Here is a 15,444-nt window from a genome sequence, read left to right as displayed (position 1 = left end):
GTGAGAAAGGGGAACAGACAGGTCCGGCCCGAGGGGGTGTGCCCAGCATCCCCGCTCCCTTTGCCCCCTGCCTGGTAGTTTCTCCCACCTCCAGATGCCAGTAGTCACGTTCCTGCTCCTAAGAGCGGTGGCATTTTTATTCAGGATAATTGCACAGCTTCCATTCACCAGGTATTGACTGGGCATTGTGGGGCGAGGGGGCGCGGTTTGTGGGATGGGAAAGTCCCTCCCATCCCCCACCCGGTTCTCTTCCCTCCAGGCATCCAGGGCCTCCAGTTGCAACACATTGCATTTTACGCTTCTGTGTGTCTGTTCCCAAGTCAGCACGCGCCATTCGCTCTGTGAGGCGCGTTGCTCCTTTCCCTTAAATACATCTTGGAGATTCCCCGCTGAGCCCACACGGAGCTTGCGCTCGCCTGGCTGTCCTCTGCCTAGTATTCCGCGTGCGAGCGGGCGTGCTCGACTGCCCGCCGCCTGGGACGGAGGTGTCTCCAGGCTTTTGCTCATTCAGGCAGAGGTAGAACGAATCACCTCGAGCAGAGTTGCCGGTGCACCTGCCGTTGTCCGGTGCGTGCACACCTGCTGTGTGCCGGGATTTCACCTGCAGGCTCTTTCTCAGACCTCACACGGCGCTGCCGGGAGGTCACACCAGAGGAGATAACTATTCAGGGCCGCGCTTTTAAAGTTCATTTCCCAAACTCAGTGGCCTGGCTAGAACTCGGCCCCTGAAATGGTGTCACTGTTCTTTCTGGGGCATCTGAAGAGGGATCACACATGCCCCAAACCAAGCTCGGAGGTCACCGTGGGGTCTTCCTGTTGTTCTTTTCCTACTTTGTCCTCACCATGCCTGCTGCCCCCTCGCCCCTGGAAAAGGCTGCCTGGTGCCCTCATCCCCAGACACTGGTGCCAGGCCTGGGTCCCTGCCTTGCAGGTGCCTGCAGAGCTCCACCCCGTGAGCCGACCTAGTCCCCTGGGGTGGGGGCTTCATTACAACTCCACCAGCACCAACCCCCTCCTCCCAAAGAAATAAATACATTCTGTGTCCTTATTGTACTTATTGAACAACTACCAGATACAAAGTCCTAGTGAGGAAGACAAAAAATTCGTAAGTCATCACTGGAATAATTATTTAATTTCAGTCTGAGAAACACTACAGTGAAGTGCCAAGCCCTCCCAGGTGTTCCTCTGCCTCAGGGCCTTTGCACATGCTCTTCCCTTTACCTGGACCCCTCATCTTCCAGGTATCCACACGGCTCACCTCTTATCTTGTTGCATTCAAACTCATAGCCCCCTACTCACCGTGCTCCCGCTCCCTTGCCTGTTCATTTTTCTCTGTAGCTCTTATCACGCCTCAAACCTACTTTTACTTTATGTATCACTTATTATTGCTTATTCATCTGTCTATTACCTGTACCCCTGGTGGACTGTCAGTCCATAACGGCAGGCATTCTTGCCTGCCTTGTTCACTGCTCTATCCGAGGTGCCTAGAAAAGAGCCTGATACATAGTAGCTTCTCAGTAAATATTTGTTGAATGAATGAATGACCTAACGGGGGATGTGACCTACTCATCTTTTCGGGGACCAGGAAGGACGGTGTCAGGGGATGTTTTCCTACCACTGGGGACAGACCCAGGCTTCATGGGGCCTGAAGTTTATACAATTTGGGGCACTGTCTTTAAGAAAAAGAGTATATGGTTACATGTACAGAGTAAGGGCCAGAGATCGAAAAACGACTGGCACTAAGGGAAAGACATTCCAGACAGAGGGAACAGCTTGTGAAAAAGCCAAGTGTGGCCAAGAGCCAGGGAAGAGGGAGAAAACGTTTGTGTGGCCGCAGCTTTGCCGGGGACCCTGGAGGGGCTGGAGATCCAGTGGGGGCCAGCTTGGAAGTGACAGGGTGTGACATGCGGGGCCCTGGTTTCCGCAGGATCCCGGGAGAAAGCCCGAAGAGGACCTCCGGGTTCTGCAGGACGGAGCCCTGCCAGCCGAAGGCTTTCCCACTCACCCTACTGGCCAAGCAGGGGTTGGCCCAGCCCTTCCACCCCATTCCACCCCAGTCAGCCTCCAGGAATGCATCTCCTGGCCTTGGGGTCCCTGCTCACCCCTGCCCCACCCAGAGAGGTCCCTCGAGGCTGTCTGGGGAGGCTCCCCCACTGCCTCCCTCCCAACCCCACCCCCACCCCCACCTGCCCGGCTCTGCTCAGACTAAAAGCTCGGGGCCCTGGCTGGGGACCGTGTGCTCTGGCCCGAAGCCACTGCCAGCCATTTGCATCACAAATGAGGCTGGGTCAGGCTGTTGGGCCCTGGCCAGCCTGCCTGGTGCTGCCCTCGGTGACTTAAGGACACAAGCCACTATCCCGCTGCTGCACATGCCTGGTCCCCGGTCCCCAGCAGGCCTGGGATCCTCCTGACCAGCCAGCCCTCCCACCAGCTGGGAAGAAGGACTCCGGCTGCCAAACTCAGCCCCTGTCCTGTCTCTGAATGTCGGAGGTGGGGCGGGGAGGGTAGGGGGGCTCAGCGTGTGACATTCTGGCCTGTAGCTCTCACAGCAGCCCACTCTACAGAGGAGGAGACTGAGGCTCAGAGAGGGTGAGCCACTTGCCCAAGGCTGCTCAGCTAATAGCCGGCCGAGCTGGGACTTGAATCCATGCCATGCTGCCCTAGAAACTGTGCTGCGAACAGGGGCCACCCCCTTGAGGGTCGTCTGTGTTTGTCCGCCGTGTGCAGTGGCCCCGATAGCTGCTGGATGAATAAATGGCCATCTGAGCTCCAGCCTTTCTCCCCAGCATGGTCGGGGTGAGTAGGTGGGCTGCTTCTCTTTCTAGACTCTGAGCCCGTGAGGTCAGGGCGCTGCCCATGCCTGTGTGTGGTCCTGGTATACAGCAGGCACTTAATCAGTGTTTCTGGAATCAATAATGGAATACATCAACACACAGACTCTTTTCTGAGCCTGGGTTGTGCTTTTCTGCTGCAGGTTCTTTCAAGGCAGAGGTGGGTTGTACCCAGCTCAGGGTCCCCAGGGCTGAGCATGTGGCCTGGTCCTGGAAAGTTCTCAGAGGTTCAGCCATGACATAGTCTCCACAAGTCTCGCCCCGGGCTGGCTGGGGCTCCTGGGGGCCTGACCTGGGGAGGAATTCAGGGCTCCCTCTAAGCGAGCCTGGGCACAGGGAGGCCCCTGTCTCTGTCCCCTGCCTCTCCCTAGCTCGGCCCTGGAGTTCTGTCCTGCCCCAGGGCCTTTGCTCCTGCTTCCCTCCTGCCTGGCCCTCTCCCAGCAGCTCTTCCAGGGCTGGCTGCTTCGTCACCTCCTCAGAGAGGTCCCTGTCTAGCTGCAGCCCTTAGATATTTCCTATCCTCACCCTGTCTGTCTCCAGAGCTCTGTGGATGCCTTATCATTCCTCTTGGGTTTTGCCGGTGTCTCCTTTAGAATGAAAGAGGAAGATGCACACACTACATAGAGCAAAACAGAATGAGAAGGGAGAAAATAGAGGGAGAGAGTCAGATGGAGAGAGAGACAGGGAGAGACTGATGGAGAGAAACACAGAAATAGAAACGAATGTGAGAGAGAGACAGAGCAACTCAGAGACAGAGACACAAAGAGAAACCGAAAGAAAACAGGACCAGCGTCCTGGAGAGAAGTGGAGCTGGGGCAAGCGGGAGGGGACAAGAGAAAGTACTGCGCGTTGGACAAAAAGGGATATGGGGGCCCTGGGCTTCCTTCTGGGGTGATGGGAAGGTTCTGGAATTAGATCGTGGTGACGGTTGCACAACTCTGTGTATATGAAAAGCCACATAATTGTATGCTTTACAAGGTTGCATTTTATGGAACATGAATTATGTCTCATTTGAAAACATGAGAGGACATCAGAGAAACCCAAATTGAAGTGCAATCTACAAAACACCTGACTGATACTCTGCAAATCCAGCAAGATCAGGAAGGACAAGGAAAGAGCAGGGACCATCCCTGGGCCTGCAGGAGACGAAGGAGACGAGGTGACTAAATTCAATGTAGGACCCGGAACAGAGAAAGGACACTGGGGGAAAATGCGAATAAAGTCCACAGTTTAGTTAATGGTACTGCATCAGAGTGAATTTCTTAGTTTGGATCATTGTACTATTATGTAAGAGATTAATATTAGGGGAAGCAAGGTGAAGGGGACATGGGGACTATCTTTGCACCTTTTCTCTAAGCCTAAAATTATTTCAAAATTAAAAAGTTCAAACAAACAAAGGAGACAGAAATGACCAGAGAGCAGCCCTGGGACAGTGGAACTGCCTGTGCTCCCGACCCCGAGGGGACCACCAGCCGAGGCCCCTTCGGGATAAAGCCCTGGGCTGGGGGGGCCTGGTGTCTAGTCCTCTGCCCATTACTGACAAAGAGGCTGCTGATGCCCCGGAGCAGGCTCTAGTTCCGGTGAGGTACTTCTATGCCCGAGGCTGCAGACCCTGAGGCTTGCCAGCAGAGGCTGCTGACAACTCGTGACTCTCCTGTTGTTCATCTAAGGGTTTCAGCCGTGTTTGAGGCAGCCCCGGGCGCTCCCCTGCACCCATGACCATGCCTACTGATGTCCCTCTGTTCCACCTCCCCTCCGCCCCTGCCACCCCAACACACAGCCCTTGGTGCCTGCCAGCTGACTCCCGCGAGGCTCCTGGCATCCTTCGCAAGAGGGAAAAAACGCCCCAGATCCTGCTTTCCTGCGAAAATAGCCAAGTGGCAGCCCCATGCTGGGGTTGGGGATCACTTCATGTGGGTCCCCACACAGGACAGGCCGGCCCCCCGTGTTGACCTCTGGGCTCCTGGAAGGGAAATGCTCATTTTTATTTCCCTAGAACCCAGCCCTGGGCCAGGCATGTAGTAGGTGCTCAATTTAACATTTGTGTGTCTCCCAGACCCCTTACTCCCAGGACCTCAGCCAAAGGCAGCTCTTTCCTCACCCAATGCTTTCAAGCTTTTTAAAGTGGTGAAATCTACCTTTTAAAAATGAAATTATTCAGAGAATAATGAGCCCCTACTACCACTACCCAGAATTAAACACGATACAATGAGACACGAAGATTTTGTCACATTTGTCACTAATCCTTTTTCTTTTAAAGAAATAAAATGTCACAGATACAGCTCGGCTTTGCTGTAACTACCATCGCCCCCGCCCCCCCCACAGCCGACCTCAGTGGGAGCGGGAGCCGCAGCGTCACGCACAGGTTTCTACCTGCGTGTTTACGGTGACGGTCAGTTTTCCGTGTTGCTCTGTGTGCACCGTTTCAACAGCTTGCACATGAACAGTCTCCTACAGTGTTCAGAGCTCTGATTCTGCGTGTTCCAATCAGCTACACATTGAGGTCCCCTCGTGACGGTGGTGGAGAGGGATCCATCCTTTTAAGGAGCCGTTCCCCACCCCCCTCCCCGACCCCTGCGTCTGCCCCAGCTCATGCGCCTGCAGCCCTGGCAGCCACACAGGGCTCAGAAGGGCCCCACGCCAGGCTTAACGCTCTGCTGTCTCCGTCTTGAAATTCTCAGTAACTTTTGCACGAGGGGCCCGCATTTTCATTTTGACTGGAGCCCACTAATCGTGTTGATTTTCTGACAACGTGGAACACCTAACCGAGCCCCCCGTCCTGTGCCAGGCTGGCCGGCAGCACAGACCACCTCAGCGCATCCTGCAAAGGCTCTGTGACAGGCGCGGTGCCCGTCAACCCCATTCTACACGTGGGGACACGGAGGCTCAGACAGCTCCTGACTTGGGAACCCGTGCCCTGAAACAAGAGACCTACTTTGAAGATCGAATCTGGTCCAGCCCCCTTTCTTTTAAAGCTAGGGTCCAGAGAGTTGAAGGCTTCCTCAGCGGACCTGGCCCCTGGGCCACAGAGCCGGTTCCCCGCCACCCCTGCGGCCGGGAGCCAGAGCCGCCTGGCTTGTCCGTGCTGCCCCGGCCCCGCGGCGGAATTCATTGCACCACACTTCCTCTCCCCGTGGGGACTGTCTCAATGTGGGGTGAACCAACCCGGGGGTTAATCAGAGCGCCGCTTCCTCTTCCCAGAGAGGACCTCTCACAGCCTGCCTTCTATAATTAGACCCCGGCCTGCCTTCTCCGGCTGGGTGTGGTTGGGCCTGAGGCTGCTTCCGGCCCTACAGAGGGGTTTCCACGTGGCTTCCCAAGAACCCCGGGAGCCTGTGGGGCAGGGGGCATGTGGGGGGATGCTCAGGCCGTGAGGCCCGGGATAGGGGCCTCCTCCGGCTTCCTGGCGGGCTCTCCCCGCCGCCACCCCTGCAGTCATGCGGGTGGACCAGATCCGTTTCTAGGATCCAGGAGACCGGTTTTGCCATAGTCCAGAGCAGCGGTTTTCCACTGGGGGGACGTCGGGCAATGTCTGGAGGCGCTTTCGGTTGTCACAGCTGGGGAGGGGATGCTCCTGGAAGCTAGGGGGAAGAGGCCGGGGAAGCTGCCACACAGCCCAGGACGGCCGGCTCCACAGCAGAGAAAGGCCCGGCCCCAAACGTCAACGGTGCTGAGTCTGGAGGAGGATGTAGTTTTGACCGTGAGGACAGCGGAGGAGAGGAGGCGGCTGAGATTCGAGGTATAGTCTGAAGGTAGAGCGGACAGGACAGGATGACGTCTGATGGTGGCAAGTGCCATTGTTGAGAAGGGGCGTGATGGGGACACCCGAGAGGGAAGGTGAGAACAGCTTGTGGGAGGAGGTGACAACACAGGCTTGAATGATAAGGGACCTCCCTGGAAGATCTGGGGGAGAGCTGTAAGGAGAGGGAGACAGGTGCAAAGGCAGGTGGGAAAGGAGTTTGAATCTGGGTGAGGAAGTGAGATGAAGCCAGGAAGGAAGGCGGGGGTCACATCCTGCAGAGTCTCACGGGCCAAGAAGAAGGAGTTTCACTGGCAACCTCTAAATGCAAAGGTGCTGAGAGCACAGGACCGGGAGTCCGGAGACTGGATTTCAGCTTGAATTGGGTACTAACTGGCCAGGTGACTTGGGAAAAATTACTCTTTGGGGGCTCCAGTTTCTTCTCTGTCAAAGTAGGGGCAATGCTAGCAGTTCTGGTCCCCCGAGGAGGCTTCTGTACAGTCAGTGAGGCGCTGGGTATTGGGACACAGGATGGGGAGGTGTCTCCCCATTCTAATCTGAGTGTTTAAGAGTGACCCACAAGAGCTGTAAACTCGAGTCCCAAGTGTGGCTGACCTCCAAGACCTCGGAGACCAGCTCGGGCATCCTTGCACAGTGGACAAGCGTCCACAGGACTCTTGGAGAGCCGTCTTCAACAGCGACCCCATGTGGTGGTAAGACGCCATGACAGCAGTGAAGTTTTGCGGGGAACGGGCCTCAGGCCCACCTGTGGGTTGAAGACGATCTCGGGTTCCCTGGACCCTTCAAGGTGTGGGAGGACCCGAGAAGGAGGTTCTGGGCATCTTGTTAATACAGCGCCCGGAAGCCTGAGTGATTAAGGAACAAAGAGATATAGTCATCCCAGTATCAAAACTTGGAGGAATTTATTCTCACGTCCTTAGTTTGGAAGGAAAGTCTCCGGATACTCGGGGACTCCTGGAGGGCTGAGGGTGAGCAGGGGTGGTCGCTGGGGCAGGGATGGTGCCTGTGACACGCCTGCCTCAGTGGGCTGGCTTGTTGCTCCGAGAATGCAATCAGTTCCTCTGGTCCCTCCTTGCCTCCTCTCCAGCCCGGGTGCCTGCAATCCCATCCCAGGGAAGGAGTTCCTCAGTTGGGGCCTTCCTGCTCAGAAGACATTTCCCACATGGACCCGCCAGAGGATGTCACAGAAACCACCCAAGAAACGTTCAAACGGGGTGAACAAATCATTTATCCCCGAGAAAATATAGACAGTTGTTACATGGAAGAAGGCACAGCCTTGCAGGCAAAGAAGGAAATGCAAACAAAAGCCCCACTACCTGCTGATTCAATTAGAAAACAATTTTAAAATGATAAAGCCCAGTGCTGGCAGGGATGCGGGAAAAGAAACACATCAGCTTTGCTAGAAATGGATTCCGATTTCTTTTTCTTTCTTTTTTGGCCGCACCGTGCGGCATGACATGTGGGATCTTAGCTCCCCCACCAGGGGTTGAACCTGTGCCCCCTGCATTGGAAGCGCAAAGTCTTAACCACTGGACCGCCAGGGAAGCCCCCAGATTCAGATTTTGAAGATGGATCTGTCTGCGTGAAATAAGCCCTGAGAAACTGCACATACCCTCTCACCCAGCATTTTGTCTTTTGGCGAAGTGTGGCCTTATTTAAGAGTGGGAAATGGAAAAAACAAAAGCCAAAACCCCCAGATGCCCTGTGCTAACTTCTGTGGAATACTCACAGTATTTGAAACGCTGAACATGTATTACCTCTTTAACCTTACAGCTGCTCGGCAAGGTGTGTGTTTCTGAGCTCTCATTTCAGAGATGAGGACCTGGAGGCCCCTGGAGTCCAGCCCTCCCACCGCGGTCATGCAGGTGGTAAGTGGCAGAGCTGAGGTTTGAACCCAGGCTGTCCCACCGGAAGCTTGGGGGGGGGGTGGGTCCGTGAAAGCAGAATCGTCCACCAAAGCGATGGTGCTGCAGCTATGTGCGTGTACGCTGTCACCAGGATGCGACCAGAGGCAAAAGAGTTTCTTTCTGCTTCCTCCTGGTGGTAAATGCAGGCCTGCTGCCCGGCAGGCGTGCCCCGGCCTGTGGTTCTGGAATGCGGGTGAGCCGCTACCCCGGAGACCTGCTGTTGGTGGCCGGTGTTGGTGGGCCCGGCCCGGGCCACGGACCCAGCCGGCACACACGCTCTGTGTTTGTCCAAGGAATCAAGCCAACGCCCTTCGTGCCGCCTTGATGGGCGTTGAGCAGTCGAACCGATGCCCAGCACCCTCGTGTCTCCCGCTCGGGCAGAAATGCCGGTGGCCTCGCGGCTGGAAGGATAGTGACAGCTCCGCTCGGGCAGAAATGCCGGTGGCCTCGCGGCTGGAAGGATAGTGACAGCTCCAGGCACCGGCGGCTTCAAGGGAGGGCGTGACATTTTGGAGATGCTCTTGGCGCAGGCCAGAGCTTGGATCCTCTGCCTCCCGAGAAGGGGATAGGAGGGGACACGTCCCCGTGGCACGTCCGAGGCTGGTGTGAGTGTTGAGGTGCTGCGAACTCTCCGGGAGCAGCGGCTCCCGCTCCTGGGGTCTCCCCTCCCCATCTCTCAAGAGCAGGGTTGGCCCATGTGAGTTTGTTGAAAATATGGGGCCCAGGCTGCCCTGGCCGCGGGATGCTCTGCGTGGGGCGGACGTGGGGCACGGGCGAGAGGGCCATCCCTTTGCCACAAGTTTTCTGTCCTTCTCAGTTCAGCTTGGCGCTCCCGTGTCTGGACGGCCGGCCACCCCCTGCCTGACCCCCTCTTTAGTAGGCCTCAGGCTCAGGGCCACGGGCAGGCATTTGTCTTCTCCGTGGCTCACTTTCAGAGTTATCTTCTATGAGTGGCAAGTGGTACTGGTTTTCCGTTTACCTTGGTGACAGAGAATTTCCTTTTCAGACAAACTTAAGTAAAACGAAAAGGCGAGTCATCCTAAATAAAAATGTGAGGCAAATGAGAGATCAGATGGAGATGGTCAGTCATAGAGGTGACCCCTGAAAATCTGAAGTTTGGGACCCAAAGCTAAGGGCCCTCCTTGGTCCTCCCTGCCGAGATGGCCCTGGATGGTGTGGGTCTTGCTGGCCTCTCCCCCACTGGCTCGTCAGTCCTCTGTGTCTAGGTGGACAGTTCTTTTTTTTTTTTTTTTCAGCCGTGCCATGTGGCATGCGGGATCTTAGTTCCCCGACCAGGGATCAAACCCATGCCTTCAGTGGTGAAAGCACAGAGTCCTAACCACTGGACCGCCAGGGAAATCCCAGTGGCCGGTTCTCGAGTCTCGGGGACCTTTGGCCTCCCCTTCCCTTCCTCCTCTCTCCTCCTCCCTCCTTCTCCCTCCTGCCAAGTCAAGGCCAGGAAGGATCGCAGTGCAACCCCCTGCCATTGCCATGTTGGTTTGAGGGTTTCCGTATGGGGAGGGTGGCTGCGCTGCCCTGGGTGTTGGCTCTCCCTTCCCCGGCTATTCCTCTCCCCCTTTGTTAGGCCATTGCACCAGTTCTTACCTTGCCTGCTAGTTCGAGAGGCTTTATAGGGTGAGGTGCAGCTTAGAGGAGAAAGCGTCATGTTTAATACTGATGAGAGGAGCTCACAGTCCCTGAGCAGTTACTGCATGCAGGGCACTGTGCTAAGAACTCCTTAGCTGTTAGCTCATTGAACCCTCACCATAATCCTGAAGTCATCTCTGATACCGCGCCCCCCTCATTCCCCATCACCCATCTCCCGCTGCACCCAGTCCATCAGTGAACGCTACTGACTCTGGAAAACATCTCCAGAATCTGACCTTCTCCCCACCTCGCCTGCTTCCACACTGGGCCAAGCCCCATCACCTCTTGTCTGCATGATTGCCTCCTCTTGGTTGTCCACAGGCAGTGAGACAAATCCTTTAAAAAGTCAAGTGTTGTTCTGTCCTCGCTCTGCTTGAAACCCTGCAGCGGCTCCTCAGCCCCTGTACAACCGGAGCCCTGCCTGCCTCTCCTTCCCCACCTCCTGCTTCACTCTGCTGCAGCCACTGCAGACCTGAGCCTGCCGCAGGGCCTTTGCACTGGCTGTTTCTGCAGCCCCAAATGCCCTCCCCACGGTATCTGCCCAATATCTGCACGACTTGCTCCTTCATTTCATTCAGGCTCTGCTCAAGTGTCCCCCCCCTTGAACAGCCCACTGTGCCCCCTCATCAAAGGAGACCCCCCTTCACTCTCTGTTCCCTCCCCCGACATATATATATTTGTTTGTTTTGGGTCTCCCCACCCAGAATATAAGCTGTAGGCAGGGATTTTTGTCTGTTTTGTTCTCTGCTGTACCTTCATCATCTAGAACAGTGTCTGGCATAGTGTAGATGCCTAATACAAATTTGTGGTATAAGTGACCAGCCCTAGGAGGTGGGTGCCATTGTTATCCTTACTTGGTAGGTGGAAAACAGGCCCAGAAAGGTGCAGCCACTTGCCCAGGGTCACAGGGATCTACAGGGAGGGGTTCCCCAGAGCCCTTGCACTCCACCCCTGTGGAGTGCTGCCTCCTGCACTGCGTGAGGGTCTGAAGCAGAGAGTTCTAGGCTCAAATCCTTGCTGTACAGTTACCAGCTGTGTGCCCCAGGGTGCCTGTCTCACCCTCTCTGGACTTTGCTCCTTGTCTGCACAGAGTTCACAGCCCTTCCTTCCAAGGGTGCCCCAAGCCTTCCAGGAGTGATAATTGGCACAGCTCTTAACACAGGGCCTGGCATCCAGCAAACCTCTGGCTACTGTCCCTCTCCCATTTTATAGATAAGGCAACTGAGGCCTAGAAGATGCTCAAATCACAGAGCCTCTGGATTCAAAGGCAGGCCTGTGTGACTCTGGGTCTTTGCCTGGGGGACGAGCTCTCCCCGCTTGGCCAGTTCCCGGGCCTGCTCCTGCCGTCCGCTGACGGCAGCCACGCCCTCCCTTTGTTCTGCTGTCGCTGGCTCTCCAGGAGCAGGTGGCGTTGCCCTGGCGCCAGGGGGAGGCTGAGGCAGCCACACACAGGTTGCTATTTGCTTTCCTCTCCACGGCCCTCCCTGGCCTGGGCGGAGGTGGGCGTGAGGTCAGGTGTGCAGGTGGGGAGGATTTGCGGTCCGCTTCTCCCTCTCTGAGCTCCTGGTGGTGCCTGGAGGCCTTGGCTGGGCCACCTGCAGGGTGAGTGACCAGCTGTCCTGGTCTGCCCAGGACAGAGGGGTTTCCCAGGAAGCAGGACTTTCAGTGCTAAAACCAGGAAGGTCCTGGTGACCCACCCTGTGTGGTGGTGCGGTGGGCTGGATAGCGCGTGGGAAGGACGCAGGATCAGCTACCCTGAGTGCACTGCTCTGTGCCCCTCTGGCCCTGCTGCCTGCGGGCTTCTGGACTGGGCCTGGCTTTGGCATCAGGCAGAGCTGAGTGAGGAATCCCTGTCCCATCCCATAACAATCGCTTGGGCAAGTCATTTCAGCACTTGGAGCCTCAGTTGCCTCCTCTGTAAAATGGAGATAAGATTCCACTCTCCTCACAGGGATGCCGAGGAATCAGATGAGAAAACAAACATACAGCACTTAGCAGAGTGTGGACATCTGATACAGGAGAGCATGTCTGATTATATTATTAGATGTCTGCTTAAAACCCAGCTTCCCAGCACTCTTAGAAGAAACCCATGGACCTTTGAAGCTCCTGTGATCTGCCCCTGTGACCTCTGGCTGCATCTCCTGCTCTCCTCTGCTCACTCTGCTCTAGTCATGCTGGTCTCCTGGCTGACCCAGACCTAACCTGTCCTCTCCCTGCCTCAGGGCCTTTGCATGTGCTGTTTTCTTTGCTTGCAGTACCAGCCCCCCCTCCACCCCTACCTCCTTCCTGGGACTGGCTTCTTCTCATCTTTGGGCCTTGGCTTAAAAGTCATCTGCACAGAGAGCCCTTCCCTTTCTACCAAATTTGAAGGGATATTTATCTTCTTGGGAACAGAATGTTTCTTAGATGGTTCACTGCTTCTGCCTTAGGCTCTAGGATGATGCCTTGCCCAGAGCAGAGCTCAGGACACGTTCGTCAAGAGGATGAATGAATGAACGTTGGCCTGTGAAGGTGCCTAGCAGGCTGGAGAAAGAACCCAGAGTCTTAAATGTCTTTCCTTCTCTGAGGCTCGGTTTCCTCCTCTGTCCACAGGGGTGAGAGGGGCATCCAGCTCCTTGGGGTTTGTGAGGCATGGATGGGGGTACAAAGATGGACCAGTCTGGACTTGCCTGGTGGTGCAGTGGTTAAGAATTGGCCTGCCGGGCTTCCCTGCTGGCACAGTGGTTGAGAGTCTGCCTGCTGATGCAGCGGACACGGGTTCGTGCCCCAGTCTGGGAAGATCCCACATGCCGCAGAGCGGCTGGGCCCGTGAGCCGTGGCCGCTGAGCCTGCGCGTCCGGAGCCTGTGCTCCGCAACGGGAGAGGCCAGAGGCCACAGCGGTGAGAGGCCCGCGTACCGCAAAAAAAAAAAAAAAAAAAAAAAAAAATCTGCCTGCCAGTGCAGGGGACACGGATTTGATCCCTGGGCTGGGAAGATCCCACATGCTGCGGAGCAACTAGGCCCGTGCACCACAACTACAGAGCCCGCGAGCCACAACTACTGAAGCCCGCATACCTAGAGCCCGTGCTCCGCAACGAGAGAAGCCCCCGCAATGAGAAGCCCCCGCTCGCCGCAACCAGAGAAAGCCTGTGCGCAGCAACGAAGACCCAACGCAGCCATAAATAAATAAATGAATGAATAAATAAATAAATAAATTTATTAAAAGGAAAAAAAAAGGATGGGCCAGTCCTTTCACCATGGCCGCACAGGGTGGGATGCAGGGACTGGCGGCCCTGCCCACGGGCACCTCACATGCACCTCCATACCCACCCTCTCCCTGCGTCCTCAGTGGACCAGCGCACACGCTACACACGGATCAGGAAACTGAGTCCCGGAAGGAGTCCTCCCTGTCTGGTCGCCCCGAGCTGGGCAGCCTCCTCCCGAACGTGGCTGCCTGGCCCGGCCTCGCCTCCCTCCTGCCTGCCAGGACCGGGCAGGCAGCTGACGCGTCACATGCTCTCGGCTCCAGACTCCAGCACACTGTCAAAGCTGTCAAACAATGTCCCTGCCAGGTTTTTACAAGAATCCAAGGCCTCGCTACCCAATGCCAAACACCCTCTTAAGACGATAGCTCCGGGGCCTGCGGGCCCATCGCGAGCGCACCGCCTCTGCCCGGCCACATATAAGCAAAAGCCTCCCTCTCCCATCACCGGACGGACATCTGAGGGCGGCTGGCCCAGCCTTGGCCCGACCCCTGGCATCTCGCACCTCCAGGTCCGCCAGCCTCTGGCCCAGGGGCCGGGAGAGGAGGCCAGGTGGGCCGGCGCGGGCTGCCAGGCCGGGCAGGCACAGGGCCGGTTCAGGGGCCTCCCAGTGTCCCGTCCGCTCGCAGCCCGAGTGGCTGGCAGCACTGGCTCTTCTTACCAAATAAGGCCTGGGCCGCATCGCCTGGACAAGCTCAAGCTCCTGCAGAGCGGCGGGCGGCAGCGGGCCTGCCGGGTCACCTCTTCCTCCTCACGCACGAGCCAGCTGGCCCCGCAGAGTGCTGGCCCCGAGGTTCAGGGAGCCCCACCTCAAGAAGGCCCGGGGGACTGTTCAGCATCCCCGGGAGAGGAGCCTCCGTTGAGAACCGTTGGAATGCTCCGTATGGAAGCTTCGGGAAGCTGCATTTAGAATCTGAGATGAGTCAAGGTGCAGGAAGATCCCTGGGACTCCTGCTGTGGCCCCGGGAGCCCCAAACTAGGCCCAAGGGATGAACTGCCCCCCGACCACGTGCACACGCCCGCACCTGCTCCCACGCCCCCAGGGCCGTTCTGCTGTTGGGAGTGATCTGTGGGTCACCGGTTACACCCGTCAGCTCCTTCCCGGTGCCCGGTCTGTGGTATCAAAGGGCAAGGCTGGCCCAGGGGCTAGGAAAGGCACACAGGGTCTCTAGAGAAAACTGAGGACCCCTGGGCACTGCTATGTCCCCAGCCTGTGCCTGTAGTGGGAGGCGGGGGAGTGAGCACTGGCTGAACCTGAAAGGCCCCATCCCTGTGAACCAGGCTGAGCCGCACCTCGGGGAAAGCAGCCTGCAGCTGCGGAACAGGAAGAGGGAGGGGCAAGCCCGCTGTGCGTGGCGGGGGTTTGGGGCTTGTCACGTCTCAGGAGCCCCTGTGGGACATGGAGCTCCCCAGCCATCCATTTTTTTTTTTTTTTTTTTTTGCGTTGCGCGGGCCTCTCACTGCTGCGGCCTCTCCCGTTGCGGAGCACAGGCTCCGGACGCGCAGGCTCAGCGGCCACGGCTCACGGGCCCAGCCGCTCCGCGGCACGTGGGATCTTCCCGGCACGAACCCGTGTCTCCTGCATCGGCAGGCGGACTCTCAACCACTGCGCCACCAGGGAAGCTGCCCCCCCCCTTTTTTTAACATCTTTACTGGAGTATAATTGCTTTACGTGCCATCCTTAAAATGGGTATAATACAAACTCTACCGTAGGGGTGGCTGCAGGAATTCAGCGGGATAAGGCGTGTGGAGGGGCTCTGGAGACAGCTGTCTGACGATTAAGTGGGATGCCGGGTGACGGAGGGGATCCCTCCTTCCCTGGGAGACAGGGGGAGACAGGGGCCCCCCCTCTGTTCCCGATGCCATCCCCGCCCAGTTTCTCACTGCCTTCCCTGCTTTCTCAATAGCCTAGGGGAGCTGGGGTGGCATTTTGGGGTCCCCTGAGCCACTCCCAGAGCAGAAAGCACGCGGCTGGGGGTGACACGGATGTCACGTGTGAACACGCATGGGTGTGTTTGAACGTGTAGGGCCCCCGTGAGCTGCCATGAGCACAGCT

The 15,444-nt window shown here is 57.0% G+C and overlaps 1 protein-coding gene across 10 annotated transcripts in view; it reads left to right on the top strand.

Moving 5' to 3' along the window:
* Positions 1 to 15,444, top strand: part of RBM38 (RNA binding motif protein 38) — a 112,968-nt gene that overhangs the window by 27,366 nt on the left and 70,158 nt on the right. For 5 of the 10 annotated variants that reach the window (XM_067011822.1, XM_067011816.1, XM_067011821.1 and 2 more), the window contains exon 4: positions 8,365 to 8,459. The exons of 2 other annotated variants lie outside the window; for them this stretch is intronic. In XM_067011822.1, the coding sequence (XP_066867923.1) occupies positions 8,365 to 8,459 (95 nt within the window). Of the gene's footprint in view, positions 1 to 3,809; positions 3,862 to 7,678; positions 7,854 to 8,364; positions 8,460 to 8,644; positions 8,839 to 15,444 lie in introns of those variants that run through there. 3 more of the 10 variants (XM_067011815.1, XM_067011820.1, XM_067011824.1) reach the window with 3 other exon arrangements.

This window comes from Kogia breviceps, chromosome 14 (genome assembly GCF_026419965.1).
Source record: "Kogia breviceps isolate mKogBre1 chromosome 14, mKogBre1 haplotype 1, whole genome shotgun sequence".
Taxonomy (NCBI): Eukaryota; Metazoa; Chordata; class Mammalia; order Artiodactyla; family Physeteridae; genus Kogia; species Kogia breviceps.
The sequence above is the reverse complement of the archived record's forward strand: the minus strand, read 5'-3'. Positions and strand labels throughout refer to the sequence as shown.